Here is a 22,658-nt window from a genome sequence, read left to right as displayed (position 1 = left end):
TTAAGGGAAGAAAGCCTATCAAATAAACTTTCAAACATTGCTGACTTCAACAGCTTTATATGTGTATAATATAATATGATGCCTCTGAATCTGACAAAATCTAGTGTTTTTAAGGCTAATTATTTGAAAATGTCAAAATTTTCTAATCCTATATACATAATACAAATGTTCATTATTCAAAATTCTAGTAAAAGTTAATATATAATCATAAGGATAAATTGTTAGTATTATTATTTCGATTACATAAAACTTACTTCCTGTAGATCATTCATGGCACTCTGTAACTTTCCCAGTTTCCTATAAAGAGCTCCACGCCTACAGTATAAAAATGCAGGATATTTCTTCTTACTATTTATTTCTTCAGTCAAGATCTCCACTTCGGACTCATAATGTTTAATGACTGCTAGAGGAAGACCACAGGTCAAAGAATCACTCAAGTCCAGCTTTGCTGATTGTTTCACTGTTTCAAATGAGTCTTTGTCAACAGATATTTTAACTCTCGGGGTTGTCTTCTTTTGCTTAAACTGAGACACCATCTCAGGAGCCCATGTTTGAGGATCATTATGTTCTAGAATTCTTTTAATTTGGGCACTTTTGTCAAAATTTAAATCCAAAGGTACACTGGGACACCGAAGTACACGTTCATATTGTGGAATTCTGAGCAAATATTTCTTCTGTCCAGGAAGGATTCCGTGGGACAGTGATCTAGTATGCAAAAGGGTGATTCTTAAATTACAGAAATATAATTTTTATAACCAATAAATCAACTCAGTGACAAGTACTATTTCTCTGTTATCAAAATAAAATTACATGTAAAAGAAAAGTGAAAGTGAAGTTGCTCAGTCGTGTCCGACTCTTTGCGACCCATGGACTGTAGCCCACCAAGCTCCTCCATCCATGGGATTCTCCAGGCAAGAATACTGGAGTGGGTTGCCATTTCCTTCTCCAGGGGGTCTTCCCGACCCAGGGATCAAACCCAGGTCTCCCACATTGCAGGCAGACGCTTTAACCTCTGAGCCACCAGGGTTTTATGCAAACCAAGTCCTGCTGTTCGTTCATTTAGATCGTGTGAAGAATCTATGCTGAGGTTAGGAAAGCAGAAGACTGTTATTAAAGATACAGCCTCTGTAAAGAACTGAATAAGGGATCAGTGCTCCTTCCAGGCTTAATTTATATCCCTACCCCCAACCAGACGAAATACAATCTCCAGAGAACTGAGGAGTTAAAACTTGATGTGCAAAAGGAAATGTATCCAAATGGTTGGCAAGGACAAGAACTTGAGGAAGCAGGAAGAAGCAAAGATTTTACTCCATAGCAGACCAACAAAAAGACATCCCAGACGTCATCCCAAACTTCTTTGGCTATCAAATTAGCTGACATCTAATACGCTTTCAAATGCTATGTTTCTAGGATCATCTCCGCAAACTCTCCATTTCCCACACAGTTTTCATTCAGTAGCATTCATTGTATGCTGGTGCTGTTATAGCCACGTGAGAGAACAAACACGCTCTATTGGAAGGAAAAACAATTAAACCCCATCATTTCATAAATATTTACCAAGTGTGTACTATGAGAAAGGCCTGTGCTAAGAGAAGGAGAATAAAAGTGAGAAAAGTCAGTATCCTTCTGCTTCCTTACTCAGTGACACTTCTCACCTCTCTCCACACTCCAGTGCAAGCCTCCATCATCTCTTCTGTCTAGAGTACAATAACATCTTAAATCCCTGCTTGTACTCTTGGTCTCACCCATTCTCCACACGGCAGCCAGCATGTTTTTTTTTTTTTTTTAAACAAATGTAAATCAGATCATGTCACTCCCTCCAAGAGCTTTCCCTAGTACCTAGAATACAAATCAAGCTTTTCACCATGGCCTACAGGACAACACGATGAGACCCCAGCAAATATCTCTAGTAACACTACTCTCTCGCCTCCCACTGTTCCAGGCTTAGGGCAAGCCTCAAAGCCATTGCATTTTCCAGTCCTTCTGAGTGGCTGACTCCTTCTCAATTCCTATTTCTGGTCAAAGGTCACCCTAGAAAGACCATCTGTGCCAAACAGATCTCGTTTCCACCTCCACATTTATCTCTATTCTCTACCTTGTCATTTGCCCTGGAATACTAGTCTGTACAGACTATATACATAGGAATACTTGCTTTCTTCTAATCAAGTATGTTCAATTAGGAGCCCTGAAAAGAGAGTTCAAGCGAAGTATTTATTCCTCCGGGCCCCTCCTGAAAGGTTGCCTCAAACTGGCCATGATCTTTGACCAAAATTCACTACTTCTTTCAAGGAAATCCTTTCCATAAAATTCCTTTCTTCCAGGTTCTAGTAATCATTCTCTCTTTTTGTCCTCTCATACTGAGGGGTAGAGACTGGCTCTATTATTTCTAGCCCCAGGAAAGCACTCTATCATTTGTGATTTCCCTATGCCCACATCTTTGTAAAATACCCTTTGTTATACCTCTCTAGAATTATTCTAAATTGAGAGTGCTATCTGTTTACTTCTGGGACCCTGACTGATAAATTAATTGGCACCAGAGATGGGCCCAGGAAAAGCTATGGTTTAGTCAAAGCTATGGTTTTTCCAGTAGTCACGTATGGATGTGAGAGTTGGACCATAAAGAAGGCTGAGCACTGAAGAACTGATGTTTTTGAACTGTGGCATTGGAGAAGACTCTTTAGAAAAGACCCTGAGGCTGGGAAAGATTGAAGGCAGGAGGAGAAGGGGACAACAGAGGACAAGATGGTTGGATGGCATCACCAACTCAAGGGACATGAGTTTGAGCAAGCTCCAGGAGATGGTGAAGGACAGGGAAGCCTGGTGTGCTGCAGTCCATGGGGTCGCAAGGAGTCAGATATGACTGAGCAACTGAACAACAACAAGAGACGGACCCAGGAAATATACATACAAAAGGATCCTTCAATGAGTGAATTATAAAACTAAGGCCCAAACCATAATATATTTCTTAAGCTATAACAAATGTTGATTAAACAAGACCTTTCAAGAGTTTTTGGAGGCTTGGATAACTCATCATACACAAGTGTAAGTTTACTGAGTCTCAGTCCTTTCCTCCGTCTCATCTTCTTTTTCTTGGGATAAACAATGTAAGTAATGCCAGCTTGTCGAGATGCTTCAATAAGAGTGAAAGACAGGTCTCTTGAACCATATCTGCCGCGCATGTAGTCTAAGATAGTATCTATACTTTCTTTCTCAGAGACAGATTCCTTAGCTTCGTTTTTCTCAGTCATCCAACGCTCCAACTCCTTTGCTTTTTGAAGCTTCACCTCTTTTATATTGCTTTGCATGTCATCCTGAAACTCTGATAGAACTATGGTCTCGTCCTTATTCAACTCAACTGCAGATTTTACTCTCTTATTCATAAGAAAACAAAAAATCAAAAAACATAAAATCAATTTAGTTGCTATACATTTAAAATTAATTCAGTTATAATTACTGTTAATTTGGTCACTATTGAAAAATTTCAAATCATCTATTCTTGATGTATTTCAAGAGAGCTTATAAGTTAACAGTGGGTTAGTTAAAGCAAAGTACAATAATTTGGTCACATGACATTTCATTAGCTATATAAAAATAACACTATAAAGTAGATATGAATTGTGATTTTATATATTCTTAATTTAAAGAGAATGCTCTTTACATATCCAAATAAAGTATGTGCTCTACTTTTAGTTTAATGCAAAAAAATGGTGAGTGAAGTGAAACCTGCTAAGTCATATCCAACTCGTTGCTACCCCATGGACTGTATAGTCTATGGAATTCTCCAGGCCAGAATACTGGAGTGGGTAGCCGTTCCCTTCCCCAGGGGGTCTTTCCAACCCAGGGATTGAACCCAGGTCTCCCACATTGCAGGTGGATTCTTTACCTACTGAGCCACCAGAGAAGCCCAGGAATACTGAAATGGATAGCCTAGCCCTTCTCCAGCAGATCTTCCTGACTCAGGAATCAAACTGGGGTCTCCTGCATTGCAGGCAGAGCAAAAATTATTGAAATGCCCCACCTTATTACATCAATTTGTAAGTCTATTTTCAAAAGCACCTTAATAACACAGAATTCCTATACTTAATATTCAATTATTTTCAATTCAATATTTATAGGTTTACATAACAGAATTTCAACCTAACATTTTATCTAATCATTAGAGAATCAATTTTCAATAATAATACTAATATTACAATACATTAATGAATAATTTATAATAATTATGCATTTGTACTTGAAACTCTAACATTCATTACAAATAAAAGAAGAGATTAGCTTCAATCCTTTGATATAGCATTTCTTACCTATTGAGCTATTGTCAATAAATAATTGCATTTAATTTTGCTAGTAAATAATTCATTATAGAAATATTTTTCTTAACAGTGAATATAGACCCAAATTCCAAACCCAAATAACAATTCCATACAAGCTAGTGGTATATTTTAAAATGTACTAAAATGTAATAGAGATACTGACCTTCTCTGTGACTTACTATATATACTTACCCCATGTCAAGAAACTGTATTTAACTCAATATGGACTTAGAACAGAGAACAGAGAAATACCAACTATAGAACACATGTATGTGTACATATGTGCTTATATATATATATAAGCACATATGTATGTACCAAGAAAAAGTGGAACGTGCCTGAAAAAAGTAAAACAAAATTATTCTTCTAATAATTTTTCTGGTCCCTTCTCTCTTCTCCTTCTGGGACCTCTATAATGTGAATGCTATTCTGCCTAATGTTGTAACAGAGGTCCTTTAAGGTAGCCTCACTTTTTAAAATTCTTTTCTCACTTTGCTGCCTAACAGCGATCTCTGTTGCTTTTCCTTCTTGCTTGTCGATTCATGCTTCTCCTTCATCCAGTTTGCTGTTTTAACTCTTCACGTATATTTTTCAGTTCAGTTGTAACTTGTGTTCAGTATTTTCTTATATTTTCTGTCTCTTTGCTGTTCCCACTGTGTTCATCCATTCATCTCCCAAATTTGGTGACCATCTTTTGACCATTACGTTGAACTCTTTACAAACACATTCCTGTCTCTGCACTTGGCCTGATTCTCGGTGTTCTATACAAATTAGGCAAATCAGCACCTCTCCTAGGCTTGAAGGAGTCTTGAGTAGGAAATGATCCACGGGACCCAGAAGCACAGTCTCCCCTGGCACCTGAGCCAGGTTCTCCAAGGGTGCTCCTGTGGGTGTTGTGTTCACCTGCCAGTTATTGCAAAGCTGCAGCTGCTGCACAGAGAGAGCAAGGCTTGGTGCACTTGCTCATCCAGCCCAGTTGTGGCACAGCTGCTGCGGCACAGGTGGGTGGGACTTGGGGCACTTGCCCTGCATGACACAATTGCGTCACGGGGTTTGCAGAGTTTGGTACACTCACCCAACCCAGTTCCAATATAGCTGCTCCACAAGGTATGTGCTGGAGCATGCCCATTGGCACTAACAGGTTACAGGGAGAACACCAAAAATGGCACCCACCAGCTCCCTCATCAGTAAACTAGAATGAGATTTAAAAATGGTGCCTACCAGCACATCTGAAGTCCCAACACGTTTCTGCCTCTCCAGCAGCTGCTTTAATTTCAGTAAGTAGGTGTCCCTCACTTATGATCTATGCTTTGAAATGGTTAGCCCACTTTGCAGTCCTGGCACACCAGGGAACCAGGTCACGAGGAAGGGAGGGCTTCATGAACTCCCACCATTTCTTCCACCTTCAGTCTCTACGCCTTCTGCAGAGCTTCCAACAGTGCTACATTGGGACAGAGCATCTGGACGTTCACAACCTGGAGCCACTGTGAGGAGGGCCCACAGAAGAATATACCATTTTCAGTGGAAAACAAGTGAAGGTTACTAATTATGATGACTTTGCTCTTTGGGTCTGGATTTGTTGCATCTTTCTCTACAGTAAGACACCAACTGCTTAAGAAGTAATCCATGAGACAGACATGAAGAGGAGCATATTAAGAGGTGCAATCTCTGAAGAAAGGATTAAACTCTCAAACTCAGCATCCTAGATATGTTTGTAAATAAACTTACAGCATAAAACAAACTGTGAGCTCAATGCAAATGGTAGATCAATATATAAGTGACTTGACTTATATACTAAGTAAAGTCAGGGTTTCCCTTGTGGCTCAGCTGGTAAAGAATTATCTGCAATGCGGGAGACCTGGGTTCGATCCCTGGGTTGGGAAGATCCCCTGGAGAAGGGAAAGGCTACCCACTCCAGTATTCTGGCCTGGAGAACTCCAATGGGGTCGCAAAGAGTCGGACACGACTGAGCGACTTTCACTTACACTTTTCACTTTCAGGTAAAGTCAAAGTATGACTATGAGACACTTCCAAGAGATGTTGAAAACCTTAAATTGGCACTATGCACAACAATCTTACAGAGGCCACCAAATCCTCAGTTAAATCCAAACGTTCAATCAACTCTGTATGAATCAAGTGATCATGCTATTTTAGGAAAGCAAACACAAAGCATAGGTGGTGATTATTACTAGAAATGTGAACATTTCCTTTCAGTAACAAAAACTGAAAAATTATCCTACCTTTAATTGAGTAGACTGTGTGCTGAAATGTTTTTGGATATTTTCAAAGGATGCAGCTTTTCTCAGGAAAAATTGCTGTAAAATAGTCAAATGACAAATATACATTGACTCTACATACTATTTGGTAAACTAAAATATCAGATGACAATTGGCTAGTAATAACTGAGTAAATTAGAGTAAATGCAGAAATACTAATTAAAATACAGGTTCTTACTGATTTTGAAATCACTATGTTCACACATAGGGTCAGAACTTAAAATCCATCAATTTAGTAGCAGTTGAGTAGTTCAGTTGCTCAGTCGTGTCTGACTCTGTGCGACCCCATGGACTGCAGCACGCCAGGCTTCCCTGACCATCACCAACTTCCAGAGTTTACCCAAACTCATGTCCATTGAATCCAACCATCTCATCCTCTGTGATCCTGTTCTCCTCCCACCTTCGATCTTTCCCAACAACAGGGTCTTTTCAAATGAGTCAGTTCTTCACATCAGGTGGCCAAAGTACTGGAGTTTCAGCTTCAGCATCAGTCCTTCCAATGAATATTCAGGACTGATTTCCTTTCAGATGGACTGGTTGGATCTCCTTTCTTGTCTAAGGGACTCTCAAGAGTCTTCTCCAACACCACAGTTTAAAAACATCAATTCTTCGGCACTCAACTTTCTTTATAGTCCAACTCTCACATCCATACATGACTACTGGAAAAGCCATAGCTCTGACTAGATGGATCTTTGTTGGCAAAGTAATCTCTCTACTTTTTAATACGCTGTCTACATTGGTCATAACTTTTCCTCCAAGGAGCAAGCATCTTTTAATTTCACAGCTGCTGCTGCTAAGTCACTTCAGTTGTGTCTGACTCTGTGTGACCCCACAGATGGCAGCCCACCAGGCTCCCCCGTCCCTGGGATTCTCCAGGCAAGAACACTGGAGTGGGTTGCCATTTCCTTCTCCAATTTCATGGCTTCATTCACACAAATATTACTCACCATGAGAACTAGCACACTAAAAGAGTTAGGAAGTACTACCACACCAGATAGGGTGGAAAGGACAAAAAACTAACTTGTTTCAGGTATGATGGTGGAAAAAGACATAAAGTAGTAACTATAATTCACAGCAGCTGTAACAATGACTGTAAGGATAGCATGAATCAGGTGTAAAGAGAGCACAGGAGAGGCGGAGGTCAATTCAGAATGAGAAGGAACCTGGATTGACCAGCTAGAAGAGGTACCATTAGGGCCAGGCTGTGAAAGGTAGTGACATTTTCACTGTGTGACCGAGAATGGGTTGAGACCATGCCAGGCCAATGGTATAGCCTAAACAAGCACAGAGAAGTGTCAAAGTGCTGGGATGTTAGTCCCCAAGGACTCTGGTGCAAGCAGAGAACACAGTACATGGAGGTTACATGGAAGCAGAGGCACAGTGGGAGGTAAGACAGAAAACATAGCTGAGGCCACGTTATGAGGCTTAGATAAGCACTCTAACTTTGATAGGTGATGTTATTCAGTTTGTTGAGATTGAGTGATGGAATTACACCTGTGTTCTAAGAATATTGCAAGGGGCAACAGGGAGGTTAGATTAGAAACAGCTATTAAAAACAGGAATACCTGGCAGGTTAGGTACAAGTAATGCTACTACAATAGTCCATGGATTCCAAACTAGAAAGTGTCGTTTGTTGGTTCAATTAATTTTTATGTGATGGTCACTGTTCTAGGTGCTGTCGATAAAAAACAAGAATGATATGACCTCCATATCATTCAGACTGATGAGAAATAAAAAGCTCAAACATACATAAGGACAAATATTTAATAAGAAACAGTTATCTATATTAAAATAGCAAAAGTGATCTACATTAAATAGAAACATTACCTCAAAAAAATGTATCACCTGACTGTATGGGGAATACAGAAAGGGGCACAGAATCATATTAAACCTAGTGTAATTGACTAGAATAGGGATCTGATTTGTCCCAGGTTAATAAGACTCTCTACTCTGTGGCACTCAGCCTCCTAAGATATCATCAAGGGGAGTAGAGGGCTGGAGGCCTTAAGGAAAGAAAAATAAAACCATTTCCTCTTTGTCCCTCATAAAGTTCAGGATATTTATTAAGCCAGTGATATAAATTGCATACCTATCTTCCCTCAATCGCTACCTCTTTTCTCTTCAACTGTGTTTATTATTTAATTATTTTACTTAGATACACTTTAGTGACTATAAAATCATGGGCACAAATCCAGTCACCACTTAGAGAATTCACTGTTACCCTGTTTCATAGCCATAAACAATCCCCTCCCCTCATTTGGTAGAAAGATTTATAAACATGTTCCTTTGATCATTTAAGACCTGGGCAAGCAGTGACAAATGATGGAAAAAACAGACATTTAGGAATTTCAGTAAAACTCACAGCAGATATCCTACTACTGATTAGTAAATAACATATTCTGAGTATCATAAAGACAGCATATTTGAAAAAGAGGAAATATGTCCTCCACAGACGTTCTGGTGAATGCACTTAGGCATTTCCCAGAATGAGGAAGCATCAAGAAATTACTTCTAAAATCACTAAAAATAATATCTAAACTGTAGGAAGACAAAGACACCAACCCATAATTTAGACTAAAAATTATACTTACCCTGGAACTTCTCCTATGCTGATTTAAAGTAATGATACTTTCCTTGCTTTCAGATGTAAATTTCTCAATTAAAATTCTGCTTGTTTGTGCACTCTGTGATAAAAGAAAGATAACAGTTGTAAACTATATAGTAGAATACTTTTAATTCGGAGCCTATGATTACTGTTGCTACATACTAAAATGTTATTACCAAAAGAGCAATACATAGGAAAGTATAATTCTAGAAAAAAAAAAACATAGATCAAAGTCCAGCTGGAGCCTTAGTATTTGGCTAAAACCCACAATATGGCTTTGGCACTGGACCTTAGCCAAACTGATACTTCTACATTATTTCTGACATTCTTGGACTCAGGACAATCAATGATCCTGTGACCTCACAGAGTGGTGCTGAATCTCTTCAGTATGTTAACATCAGGATTATGAACAAAACATGCCATTTAGAGTTATTATCAATATGTGACTATTCACTGACAAATACAAGCAAACATTCTAAATATTAACTGGAATGAAAATTTCCTTAAATGCTTTATAGTTTGAATTGTATCCATCAGTTAGATTATATATATATTTATTGCTGCAATGTAAACTGCTACAATAGTTATTATTATTATTAAATGTCCTACTTATCTATCTTGTAACCAGTGATTTGGATATACAGAAACAACTTGAAAACCTAAGTTCCATAGGATTCATGGTGACGTAAATCATGCTGCTGTTTTGTTTGATGAACTTTTTATATCTCAACTAGCATTTTAATAATTTAAAATATTTATTCAGTAGAAAATGAACTTTTTAAAGTATCATGTAATTATTACTGAGAATGAAACAGATACGGAGAAGGCAATGGTTAATTTTAGTTACCATCAATATTGAATTTTTGTTCATCCTCTCTGTGGTATTTTTGGAATGTAGTTATAGCACAATGCAATGTAAGAGAATTACTGGACATTGCAGAAAGATACCTGGTCACTTTCATCATTATTCTTTAAAGATAAATTATGTGACGCACAAGGATTTTGGAATTATTTGGCCATATACTTACACAAAATATTCAAATATGGAGGAATAGCAGCTATTACATTTTAAAAGAATGCTTTTAACAATAACAAAGACAAAAACCTTAACACTTTTTTTTTATATCAAAACAGCAGAACTAACAATCAATGGCTGCTTTGTAAAAAGACAATGTGGTTCATATGTTGGAACCTATACCAGCATGCCTTGAGAGGACAATTACAGTAGTGCTTACATATATATGATGTAAAAATTCTTCTCTATTACAGGAATATTGCTAAAATTAGTATGTGTGCAATAAAAGCTGGGATACAGATGGAAATGGAAACAGTTTTGCTACCTTAAAAGTCAATTATGACTTCTACTTCTAGTTATGGCAGGCTAGGTAATTCTAGGAGATCAAATCAGTCGATTCTATAGGAAATCATCCCTGAATATTCATTGGAAGGGCTAATGCTGAAGTTCCAATACTTTGGCTATCTGACATGAAAAGCCAACTCACTGGAAAGACTCTGATGCCGGGAAAGATTGAGGGCAGGAGGAGACGGGTGCAACAGAGGATGGTTGGATAGCATCACTCACTCAATGGACATGAGTTTTAGCAAACTCTGGGAGATAGTGAAGGACAGGGAAGCCTGACACTACAGTCCATGGAGTCACAAAGAGTTGAACACAACTTAGCGATTGAACAATGAACAACAACAAGCAATTCTTCTGAAAACAACTAGAAAGCATGTATTATGACAAAGATAATCTTCAAAGCATCAGAGCTAATAATATGATGAAGAGATACTGGGCAAAAAATATAGGAAAAATCCAAAAACCTGAAAAGGTAAACCCAGTATTCAAAGATGCTTTTGTTCACAAAATGTTTGCCAAAACAGTTGCAAATCTGAGCTGTATATGTGCAACTTTAAGGGGCAAGGGTGACAGACAGGCAAGCCGAGAGTCTCCCTGAAGTATGGAAACTGATTATATATATATACAATATACAGGTAGCCAAGGCTTTGGGCTCCAAAATCACTGCAGATGGTGACTGCAGCCATTAAATTAAAAGATGCTTACTCTTTGGAAGGAAAGTTATGACCAACCTAGATAGCATATTCAAAAGCAGAGATATTCCTTTGCCAACAAAGGTCCGTCTAGTCAAGGCTATGGTTTTCCAGAGGTCATGTATGGATGTGAGAGTTGGACTGTGAAGAAAGCTGAGTGCCGAAGAATTGATGCTTTTGAACTGTGGTGTTGGAGAAGACTCTTGAGAGTCCCTTGGACTGCAAGGAGATCCAACCAGTCTCTCCTAAAGGAGATCAGTTCTGGGTGTCCATTGGAAGGACTGATGCTAAAGCTGAAACTCCAGTACTTTGGCCACCTCATGCAAAGAGTTGACTCATTGGAAAAGACTCTGATGCTGGCAGGGACTAGGAGCAGGAGGAGAAAGGGATGACAGAGGATGAGATGGCTGGATGGCATCACCGACTCAATGGACATGAGTTTGAGTGAACTCCGGGAGTTGGTGATGGACAGGGAGGCCTGGCGTGCTGCGATTCATGGGGTCACAAAGAGTCAGACATGACTGAGCGACTGAACTGAACTGAACTGAAGGCTACAAATATATTACAGGGTTATACCCTAAGATTAGGAATGAAGCCTAGGCTCTGTACACAGTTGTTCAAAGAAACTCAAGCCTCAACCTCAATTTTAGGTTGAACAGTACAGATATCAGGTTCTGACAAAAAATTTTCTCTAGAGGAAGAACCGCCATTCTAGGTCTCAAATATTTACTAAAAATAATGTTCTAAATACAATGATAAACATTTAAAGACAAGTATACAAAAATACAAAACACCAGAATGTAAAACAGAAAACAGATAAATTCTAAAAAGAATATAAAACCAAATTTAAACACGCAGAGAACAAGTTAAATGGTATTATTAGACACAACTGAAGAATTTATGAACCTGAACTATATGACAGATCAGAAGAAACTGTATAGGATCCAGTATCAAGGGGGGAAAAAAAGTAGTTAATACATGTTATTAAAGGCCCAGAAAATAAAGGACAGAACAGACAGAGGCAAAATGTGAAGAAACAGTAACTAAAAAATTTCCATAGCTGATGAAAGATATCAAACTGCAGATTCAAAGATCCCAATCATTCCAAAATACAATAAATAAGAAGAAATCTGCAACTAGACATACCATACTGAAACTGCATGGAAGAAAAAAGAACAGCTTAAAAGTAAAAGGGAGGAGGCAGAGAATTTATTATCAAAGGGTTCTTTGATTTTTTATCAAAGAACCTTCAAAGGGTTCATATTTAAGAATCAATTCTCAACAGCAATAATGGATACCAGAAAACTTTAAGACATCCTTAGTGTGCTAAAAATAAGTATCTGCAATAATATTATCACAAAGTAAAATATCCCTCAAGCATGAAGTAATATAAAGGCATTTAAAACAAAGAAAAAACAGAATTTTTACTAACTTGTAGACCTCCTACTTCCCTTAAAGCAAATTCTAAAAGATATATTCTAGCAGAAGGCAAAATGATTCCAGACAGAAAAGTCTGAGATGTTTGAAAATAGAAAGGAAAAAAGAGAGAGATAAATTCATGGGTAAAAATCTAAGGAATATTGCATAAAATGATAAGAACAACATCTTATGAATTTTAAAAGATAAGGACCTAAAAATGTATCAAAGTAAGAGCACATTAAATCAAGAAAGGGTAAATGGAATAACGAGTTTTCAAATAATTGCAGTTTCCTGGAAGAATATACAGGTATTGATTAATATTAGATATTGATAAGTTAAACATGTATGTTCTAGGGAGACCACCATAGGAATAAGAAACAATATATATAACTTCCAAAACAGGGATGATAAAATACAATTTATCCAAATAGTTAAAATAAAAATAAAATCAGAATATGTTATACTCAGACCACTGAAATTTTTTTAAAAGGAATAACAAAAAAGGACAAATTTAAGAAAAGAAATAAAAAAGAGAGTATAAAACAAACAAAAGGCAATATCTAGCTTATGAATTTGCGAGCAAAGAAGGGGACTGCAACATTTTGGCAAATTTGCTATGTAACCAGTACTAAATTTGTCATTGTACAATTAAGTTTCACTTTGATCTCTGGGATACTGCTAACTGTTAAGACTTTGTAAATTCTTCATTTTATAATGGAAGTAATCTGTTTTTTAGAACGATTGCGTACATTGCTTAGTTTGTCCAAATTTTTTTTTTAAAAAAAAGGCAGCATCTATAAAAAACAAAAATCAAATGCCAGGATAAAACAAAAAACACCAATAACCATAATATATGTAAATAGGTAAAATTTGTTTTTAAAAAATGAGGCACACAGATCTTTGTATCTAAATGAATTTCCCATTCAAAGGAACCAACAGTCTTTGAACAAAGGTCTGATTCCAGTTCTAGTGAATGGAAAGTGTCCTGGGCTCTCTTTCTGTACCAGAAAGTCCTGTTGGATCTTTGTCCTTCTGGTCACTGGATCTGAACAATCACCAAGAGCAATTTATTTTTGAACTAGCTTTGTAATGTGTTACTCCATTTTCAACAGTTCTAACCATACTTCTTTAAAATTGCTGAAATTTTTACTTCTGTTTGGACAATTCTGCCTACTCTCAGTTCCCTATATTCATACTTTTATATACACAAAGACAGAAAAACATGTGTCCATGCTTTATAAACACACAGTTTAGATAACACTATACTAATATCACAGATTCTCTATTGTGTCAGTTCAGTTAGAAGCAGATGCTACCAATGGAGGATAAAGAGAGAAGGAGCAGTAGGTAGGGATTGCCTTCAGACCATGATTCAACAACTGTGGAAGGGGAAAGAGATTTTTATTCTTAAATTGAAGTGTAGATTTACAATGTTGTGTTAGTTTCAAATGTATAGCACAGTGATTCAGATATTGTTGCTTAGTCGCTGTCATGTCTGACCCCATGGACTGTAGCCCACCAGGCTCCTCAGTTCATGGGATTTTCCAGGCAAGGATACTGGAGTGGGTTGCCATTTCTTTCTCCAAGGAATCTTCCCTAGTCAGGGATCGAACACATGTCTCCTGCACTGTCAGGCAGATTCTTTCTTTACCTTTGAGCCACCAGAGAAGCCCATAATCATACATCAAAAACCTTGCTTAAAAAAAATTAAATGGATGGTTTTACACTAGTGTGAGTAGAGCAATTCAATGAGTAGAAAATAGAGCATCTGTACTTGAAAATAAATGAAAAAAGATCCCTGAAAGAAATACTAAATTAACTTCTAGAAAATTTATTCTAGGGGAAAAAGAAAATTCCCCAAATATCATTAGAAATGATAAAGAAAATAATCCAACTTTAGAAATGGAGATTAAAATTAAAGAGAGACTGTATACAAACTCTGCAATAAACTTATAAATTTCAACTGAATAGATGGCTTTTTGTAAGCATATATGTTACCAATTGACTTGAGAAAAAATATTAAGCATGAGTAACCCAAGAATTAGAAAACAAAAGGTTCTAATTGCCAAAAGTTATCTTCCCAAATAGCTCAAATGTTCCTAGACAGTGGATTCTTCCACACCTTCAAGATTATTCCTATGTTCTTTCAATTCCAGAATATTAAAAAAATGAAATGCTAACCAACTAACTTTTTAAAGCAAGAATAACCTTGGTAAGACTCCAACAAAAAACTACACTACATATACATTTCACTTAGTATATATTTTAAACAAACAATAAAATATTGCCTAACAGAATTCAATATAATATTTAAAAATAATACATCATAATCAAGTAATGCAAGGAATGTAAAGATGTTTCAACACCAACACTAATGCTGATGACCCCATTTCAAGCAAAGGCATATATGGACAGAATTTCTTCATGTCTGACTTATGCTATTACCCCGGTTGTTCTTTCCCTATGATTAAGTTTTTTGTCTTATTCTTTTCTCATATATGTGTTATCAGTAATCTATCTAGGATCCTATGCAAATAAAATAATTCTAAATACCATTAAAACTTTATGCACAATGATGTTCATCACAGAATTATTTTAAGAGGAAAATATAAGTAGGAAGAAGAAAAGGGGGAAAGGAGAAAAAAAGGAAGAGGAGGAGGAAGAAAAAGAACTTTTAACAATGAAAGAAAGTGGACCAAAAAGTGGACAGTAATTGTCTTGAGGGAGAAAAATAATAGACTATTTTGGTTTTCCTCTCTTGATTTTTCTACTTTGAGACTCCATGGACTGTAGCCCACCAGGCTCCTCTGTCCATAGAATTCTCCAGGCAGGAATACTGGAGTGGGTTGCCATTTGCTTCTCCAGGGGATCTTCCCAACCCAGGGGCTGAACCCGGGTATCCTGCATTGCAGGCAGATTCTTTACCATCTGAGCTCGCAGGGAAGCCCTTTAAAATAAACAGTGTGACAGAAAATGTGAAACACCTTAAGGGAAGAAGAAAATGGATTAATAATTGTATTAGGTAGTTTTAAACTTTTTTAAACAATAACTAAAAATTCACTTTTAAAAGCAAATGAGCACATCATAAAGATCTTCTAAACAGCCCAAGATGCTTTATACCTGGTCAGTCAAATAATTCTTTCAGAATGAAAAGACTAGCTAAAGTAATATGGATAAGTTCAACCATTTTCTTAGAAATATACCTATAAGTGTACACATAGTTATAAGCTTATAAGTATATGTATATACATGTACACACATACAATATATATAATAATTATTTATTATATGCATACTTTCTATAGTGCCATCCAATCATTCAGTTATTGAAGTCTTTACTGACAATTTGCATAATAACTTCCAGTAAAATTTAATATCATAATTAATTATACAGTTTAATTAGTAAACAACAATACAGAAAACTCATTCTGCATTTTACCTCATATTCTGGATAGACGGTTTCCTTCATGACAGATACTGGAACAGAGAATTTGGGTGAAGTTAGATTCCAAAACAACTTTGTAACTCCTGGATAAGCAGACACCTTTGAAAATAACATAAAAGGCTATTAGAAAGTAATAAATAGCCCCTAGGATAAACACTCAAGCTTCTATCAAAATTAGTTCTAGTTCCTGAGAAAATGAAGTGATTGGTTCCACAGCCTCTGAAAATCTGGGAAAGAAAATTGATCATACTTATAAGATTAGCAAAAATAAAAAGTCAGCAGTTTCAAGTGATGCCAAGGATGTGGGAAGAGGAAAACTGGTCATTTCTAGTAAAACAGAAAATGTACATGCCACATGACCCAACAAGTTCACTTTGGGCTTCCCTAGTGGCTCAGAGGTTAAAGCGTCTGCCTGCAATGCGGGAGACCTGGGTTCGAGCCCTGGATCGGGAAGTCTAGCTATATAGTCTAAGGAAATTCTTTCACATATGCATCAGGAGATATGTACAAGGATGTTGATACAGCATATGAAATAGCAAAATCATAGCCCAATCTAAATGTCAATTAATAAGTAGATGAATAAAATATAGTACATTCATTTAACTAAACACTGTAAAGACATTCCAGCGCAAACATTATCAACCATAGATGGATCTTAGTAGCATACTGTTTAACAGTAAAATAAGCATGATTTAGAAAGATACCTACAAAGTCACGTCATTTATATAAATGTTCTTAGAACACAAAGAACTACAGGATTTATTGTTTAGGGTCACAAGTACACCTAATAAAGTGAAAAATCATGGAGTGGGGAAAAAAGAAACACAGTTGTAACAATAACCATCCTTGGGTAAAAAGGAAGAGAAATGGAATTAAGAAATACAAGAGGACTTAATCTGTTCTTTAAATGTCTTTTTTAAAAAACTGAAACAAGTATGACAAAATGTTAATTACAAATACACATGTAGTCATGTGTTCATTAGTTTGGTTTCTGTATTTAACTTTTTCCAAATAAAAGCTGAAATTTTTAAAAAATCATTTGGGAGGTCAAGAGGAATCCCACAATGAAATGTGGAATATAACAAAACAATCTATTATAAATATATGAAACAATCTCAATAAAAGGGGAAAGAAAAAATTGCTGACCTTAGTAACTTTGGAAATGAGTTAAGTATATGACACTAAAGGCAAAAGAAACTGTACGTAGTACTACACTTTAGTTGATAAGGTTATTTTCCACAAGAATATGGGTAAATGATTCTGATATTTCTATACTGGAATTGAATAACTAGGTAAACAGATGGAGTGTGGGGGCAACCAGGTTTGTCACTAACTATTGGGAGTTTAAAGATTAAGCAGGGGAGGAGGTTAGAATGATCCATGTGGTTGTGAATTAGAGGTGGAGACATAAGTATGAACTCATGAATAGCTTACATTAGACAAAGATGGTTACATATAGAAATATCACATTATATGCATTCATTAAATTTATTATGTATATTAAAATATGTGTATTTATAGGAAGGAGTTAGAATACAGACATGTATTTGTGTGAGCTGAGAAGGCCTAGAAGCAACAGAGACTTGGTGGCAATAAACACATCCAAAGGCCAGATCTTAGTTTCTAATTACCTTCTCCAATTAAGGGAACTGAGACTTCCGGTAGAAATGGCTGATTTTGTGGCCTAGCACAGGAAATAAGCAAGATGAGCCTGGAACATCAGTACTGCCAGTAATTAAATGTTAAAAAAAATTCCACAGTGATAGGGTCTGTCAAAGGGACATAGGAGACAACTGAAGGAGCTCTCAATGACCAAAGCTCAGTCTTAGCAAAATAATAATAAATAGTATTAGAGTATAACTCGGGCTTCCCAGGTGGCTCAGCAGTAAAGAATTTGCCTCCAATGGAGGAGACACTGGTTCAATCCTTGAGTGGAGAAGATCCGCTGCAGAATGGCATGGTAACCCAACTCCACCATTCTTTCCTGGTGAATCCCGTGAACAGAGGAGTCTGGTGGGCTACAATCCATAGGGCTGCAAAGGGTCAGACATGACCGAAGCGACTGACCACAACTCAAAGTGTAAACATCTATGAGTCTTACTGATATAAGCAAGTGATTGAATAAATAAAGGGAAGAAGAGACATCCTGCCTGGGTGAATTCAAATTAGTTTTTATAGATAATCTGCCCTCAAGGAGATGAAGCATGGCTCTTTGTTTCTTAAGTGTGGGCTATATATAGCAACTTCTTTCCAGACTACAGTGTGGAAAGGGAGCAAAAAAGAAAAACTTCACAGTGAAATCTGGCAGACACTGCCTCAGCCGGACAATTAAGGTCAACATCAACAATGGTAAGTCACATTGGTAATATGTACCCTGGATATGATATGATGAAAATGGCACCGTACCTCAGTGGTCTTCCTCCCCAAATCACATCACACACAACCAAATCAAAAAGAACATCATGTGAGACTCTGCTAGTGGTCCAGTGGTGAAGAATCACCTTACAATGCAGGGGATGCTGGCTGAGGAACTATGATCCTAACATGCCACAGAGCAACTAAGTCTGTACGATATCACTAAGCCCAGAGGCAGCCAAATAAAAAAATAGATATTTGGGGAATTGTCTACAAAATACCTGATAGTACTCCCCCAAACTGTCAAGGTCATCAAAACAAGGAAGTCCCAGAAACTATCACCGCTGAGAGAAGCCTAAGGAGACATGGCAACTACATGTAATGTGGTATCCACTTCCATCCTGGAACAGAAAAAGGACATTACCTTGATGCTGGGAGGGATGGGGGGCAGGAGGAGAAGGGGATGACAGAGGATGAGATGGCTGGATGGTATCACTGACTCAATGGACGCAAGTCTGAGTGAGCTCCGGGAGCTGGTGATGGACAGGGAGGCCTGGCGTGCTGCGATTCATGGGGTCACAAAGAGTCGGACATGACTGAGCGACTGAACTGAACTGAACTGAAGGAAATCCAAATGAAGCATGGATCTTAATTAATCATAAAGTATAAATATTGGTTCATTGGTTTGAACAAATGTATCATACAGCTGTCAGATGTACTGGTAGTTTTCTAGGGCTACTGTAGCAAATTACCATTGGATGGCTTAAAACAACGGAAATTAATTATCTGAGTTCTGGAAACAAGAAGCCCAAAATCAAAATGTTGGGAGGGCTATGCTGCCTCTGAATGCTATAGAGAATTCTGCCTTGCCCCTTCCTAGCTTCTAGTGGTTGCCAGCCACCCCTGGCATTCCTTGGCTTGCAGCGGCATTGCTCCAATTTGCTTCTATCAGCTCATGGCATTCTTCCCTGTGTGTCTATATGTTCACAGGGTTTTCACCTCTTATAAGGACAGTCATACTGAATTTAGATACGTAGAGCTTACCCCAAATCCAAGATGATATCATTCCAAGATTCTTAATTACATCTGCAAAGACTCTATTTCCAAATAAGGTCACATTCACAGATATCGTGGGTTAGGATCTGGATATATCTTTTGGGTGTGGAGAGGGAAATGGCAACCCACTCCAGTATTCTTGCCTGGAGAATTCCATGGACAGAGAAGCCTGGTGGGCTATGGTCTATGGTGTCACAGAGTGTCAGACACAACTGAGCAACTGAGCATGTTTCTTTTGGGGACCACTATTTACCCATCATTATTGTATTAATATAATAATAGGGGGAACAGAGTGGGAAATCTCCATACTGTCTTTGTAATTTTTCTGGAAGTCTAAAACTATTCTAAAAAATAGAGTCTACTCTCAATAAAATAATAATAATAAATAATAAAAGAAAAAATTTTTAATAGTTGGAAGTGAAAAAATTAATCAGGCATTCATGACAAATTTGAAGAATTGTGAGTTTTTTAAATTATAGCTGTTTGAGTCCATGATATTCCTGGTAATTATGTTTGCCTTAACTTTTACTAACTCTGAGTAATACTTAATTGGACCAAACATTTTCCCCAATGAGATTTGTGGCTTCCCTGGTAGCTCAGGTGATAAAGAATTTGCCTGCAATATAGGAGACCACAGTTCAATCCCTGGGTCAGGAAAATCCCCTGGAGAAGGGAATGGTTACCCATTCCAGTATTCTTGCTTGGAGAATTCCACGGACAGAGGAGACTGGCAAGCTAGTCCTTGGAGTCACAAAGACTCCATGGTGGAGTCTGTGGAGTCACAAAGAATTGGACACAACTGAGCGACTAAACACACACACACCCATGAAATCTTAACAGAATTCCCCGGTGGCTAAGCAGAAGACTCTGCCTGCAATGCAGAAGACCCGGATTCGATCCCTGGGTCCGGAAGATCCCCTGGAGGAGGACATGGCAACCCACTCTAGTACTCTTGCCTAGAGAACCCCATGGACAGAGAAGCTTGCTAGGCTGCAGTCCACAGGGTTGCACAGAGTCAGACACGTCTGAAGCGACTAAGCAGCAGCAGCATGAAAACTTCACAGCCACCATCTCCTGGAGCATGGCTGTTTTACAGACTTTTAGAGTAATATCCAAAGACCCAAACACAGTAAATAAAGATTTACAATTATAAGCTGACACTGAGTCTTCACCACTTTTATTTCTCAACTAGATCACATTTCTTCTCTACCAACAGAGTATTTATTTAGAGAAAGGTAGATTTTTTTTTTCAGATGCTATGTTCATTTGTCTACCATAGAAATTCAAAATTGTTTCCATCTCACTCATCCTCTGTTTTGGTGGACACACTGCATCCCTTTATGCTGTATAGACCTAGAGCCAGGAATTCCTTGGTAAAAGATGAAAAAATTCTTCCAAAATCAGTTGAAAATTCTTCTTCCAAAGATCACCTAGAAATTAAGATTTCAGATATTCAAATGATATATCACATACAATGTGGTAAACCTTTCCTTGTAGTAGATAGACTTTCAGCAGCTTGAGCATCTAGAATAAAAGTATTCCCCTAGAAGAAAGTAACATACAAGCCTCTAAATGGGAAAGAAGAAAAATCTATCACTAAACAGCACTATTTTGTTCTCAAGGAAAAGCACCCATGCACTCTCAGGAGAGATCTGTCAAATTAAACTAGCAAAGAAACACTCATCATGGTATACTGGTTTCCCCAACAATCTAAGAACTTTCTAAGAGAAAATCAGGAAAACAGAAGCAGCTAGATTGGTGGCTGTTAGAACTTGATTGCACAGCAAATTGAATTACTAACTATAATTTAGTAATTATAGAGCTGGGCTTCCCTGGTAGCTCAGACGGTAAATAATCTGCCTACAGTTTAGGAGGCCCAGGTTCAGTCCCTGGGTTGGGAAGATCTCCTGGAGACAGGAATGGCAACCCACTTCAATATGCTAGCCTGGAGAAGTCCATGGACAAAGGAGCCCAGTGGGCTACAGTCCATGGGGTCGCAAAGAGTCAGACATGACTTAGTGACTAACATACATACACACACACAACTATAAAGCAAGCTAGGTTAATTAGTTTAACAACACCTGCACAGCCCCTAAGGTTACTATATATATTACAACCCAATGTAATAACCACATTCATACTAAAGACCCAATGATTTCATATTTCAAATGCAACAAACATTTTTAGCTGTACAAATGATCACTTAATACACATTCTAACTAAGTTTAATTTTTTAGCACTGGTCCAACAACCATAATTTTTATTAAATTTTTAAGCTAATTATAAATTCACATGCAGTTTTAAGAAATAATACAGAGACTATCTTTTACCCAGTTTACCTCAAACATAATATCTTGCAAAACTGTGGTACAGAATCACAAACAAAATATTGACATTGATATAGTTAAGGTATAGAACATTTTCATCACCATAAGTGATCCCATGTTGTCTTTTATAAACACATTCCACTCATTCCCACCCCCTCATCCTGAAACCCTGGAAAACCCGAATCTGTTCTGCATTTCTGTAGTTTTGTCATTTCCTGAACATTATATAAGAATATCATCCAGTGTGTAATGTTTTAGAATTGGTTTTTTCCAGCATAATTCTCTGAAGATTTATCCTTATAGTTTATGTATTTATTCTGCAACATGCTTAATAGTATTATAGTTGCATATTTACTTTGATTTTTTAACTGTCAAACTATTCCAGGGGTCTGAGAAGGGAGTTTTGTAGGCCTTTACTTTCCTTAACGTTATAGAGCTATTCAAATTATCTGTTAATATTTCATACTGAGTGAATTGTGGTAGTTTGTGTTTTTTGAGGCACTGCTCTATTTTGTCTAAGTTGTCAAAATTATGTGTATAGAGTTGTTTATACTGTTCATGGGGTTCTTGAGGCAAGAATACTGGAATTGCTTATATAAATTGCTTATATTAACAACTGGAGTTGCTTATTGTACTGCCTTACTAGTCTTTTGATGTCTGTAGGGTCTGCAATGATATCTTTCGTTTCTAATATTAGTAATTTGTGTCTTTTCTGTTTCATGTCAGCTTTGTAGAGATCCATTTGTTGTAAGAACTATTCTGTCTCAGTGATTTTTCTCTATTGTTTTCATGTTTCCAACTTCAGTGGTT

The 22,658-nt window shown here is 37.3% G+C and overlaps 1 protein-coding gene across 1 annotated transcript in view; it reads right to left on the bottom strand.

Moving 5' to 3' along the window:
- TTC6 (tetratricopeptide repeat domain 6) overlaps positions 1-22,658 on the bottom strand; it is a 244,409-nt gene that overhangs the window by 101,544 nt on the left and 120,207 nt on the right. Inside the window, exons 8-12 of the mRNA XM_060401450.1 lie at positions 16,105-16,209; positions 9,181-9,273; positions 6,554-6,628; positions 2,998-3,371; positions 255-705 (exon numbers count right to left, since the gene is read on the bottom strand). Coding sequence (XP_060257433.1) covers positions 255-705; positions 2,998-3,371; positions 6,554-6,628; positions 9,181-9,273; positions 16,105-16,209 — 1,098 coding nt within the window. The remainder of the gene's footprint in view (positions 1-254; positions 706-2,997; positions 3,372-6,553; positions 6,629-9,180; positions 9,274-16,104; positions 16,210-22,658) is intronic.

The sequence above is a fragment of the Ovis aries genome, chromosome 18 (assembly GCF_016772045.2).
Source record: "Ovis aries strain OAR_USU_Benz2616 breed Rambouillet chromosome 18, ARS-UI_Ramb_v3.0, whole genome shotgun sequence".
NCBI lineage: Eukaryota > Metazoa > Chordata > Mammalia > Artiodactyla > Bovidae > Ovis > Ovis aries.
The sequence above is the reverse complement of the archived record's forward strand: the minus strand, read 5'-3'. Positions and strand labels throughout refer to the sequence as shown.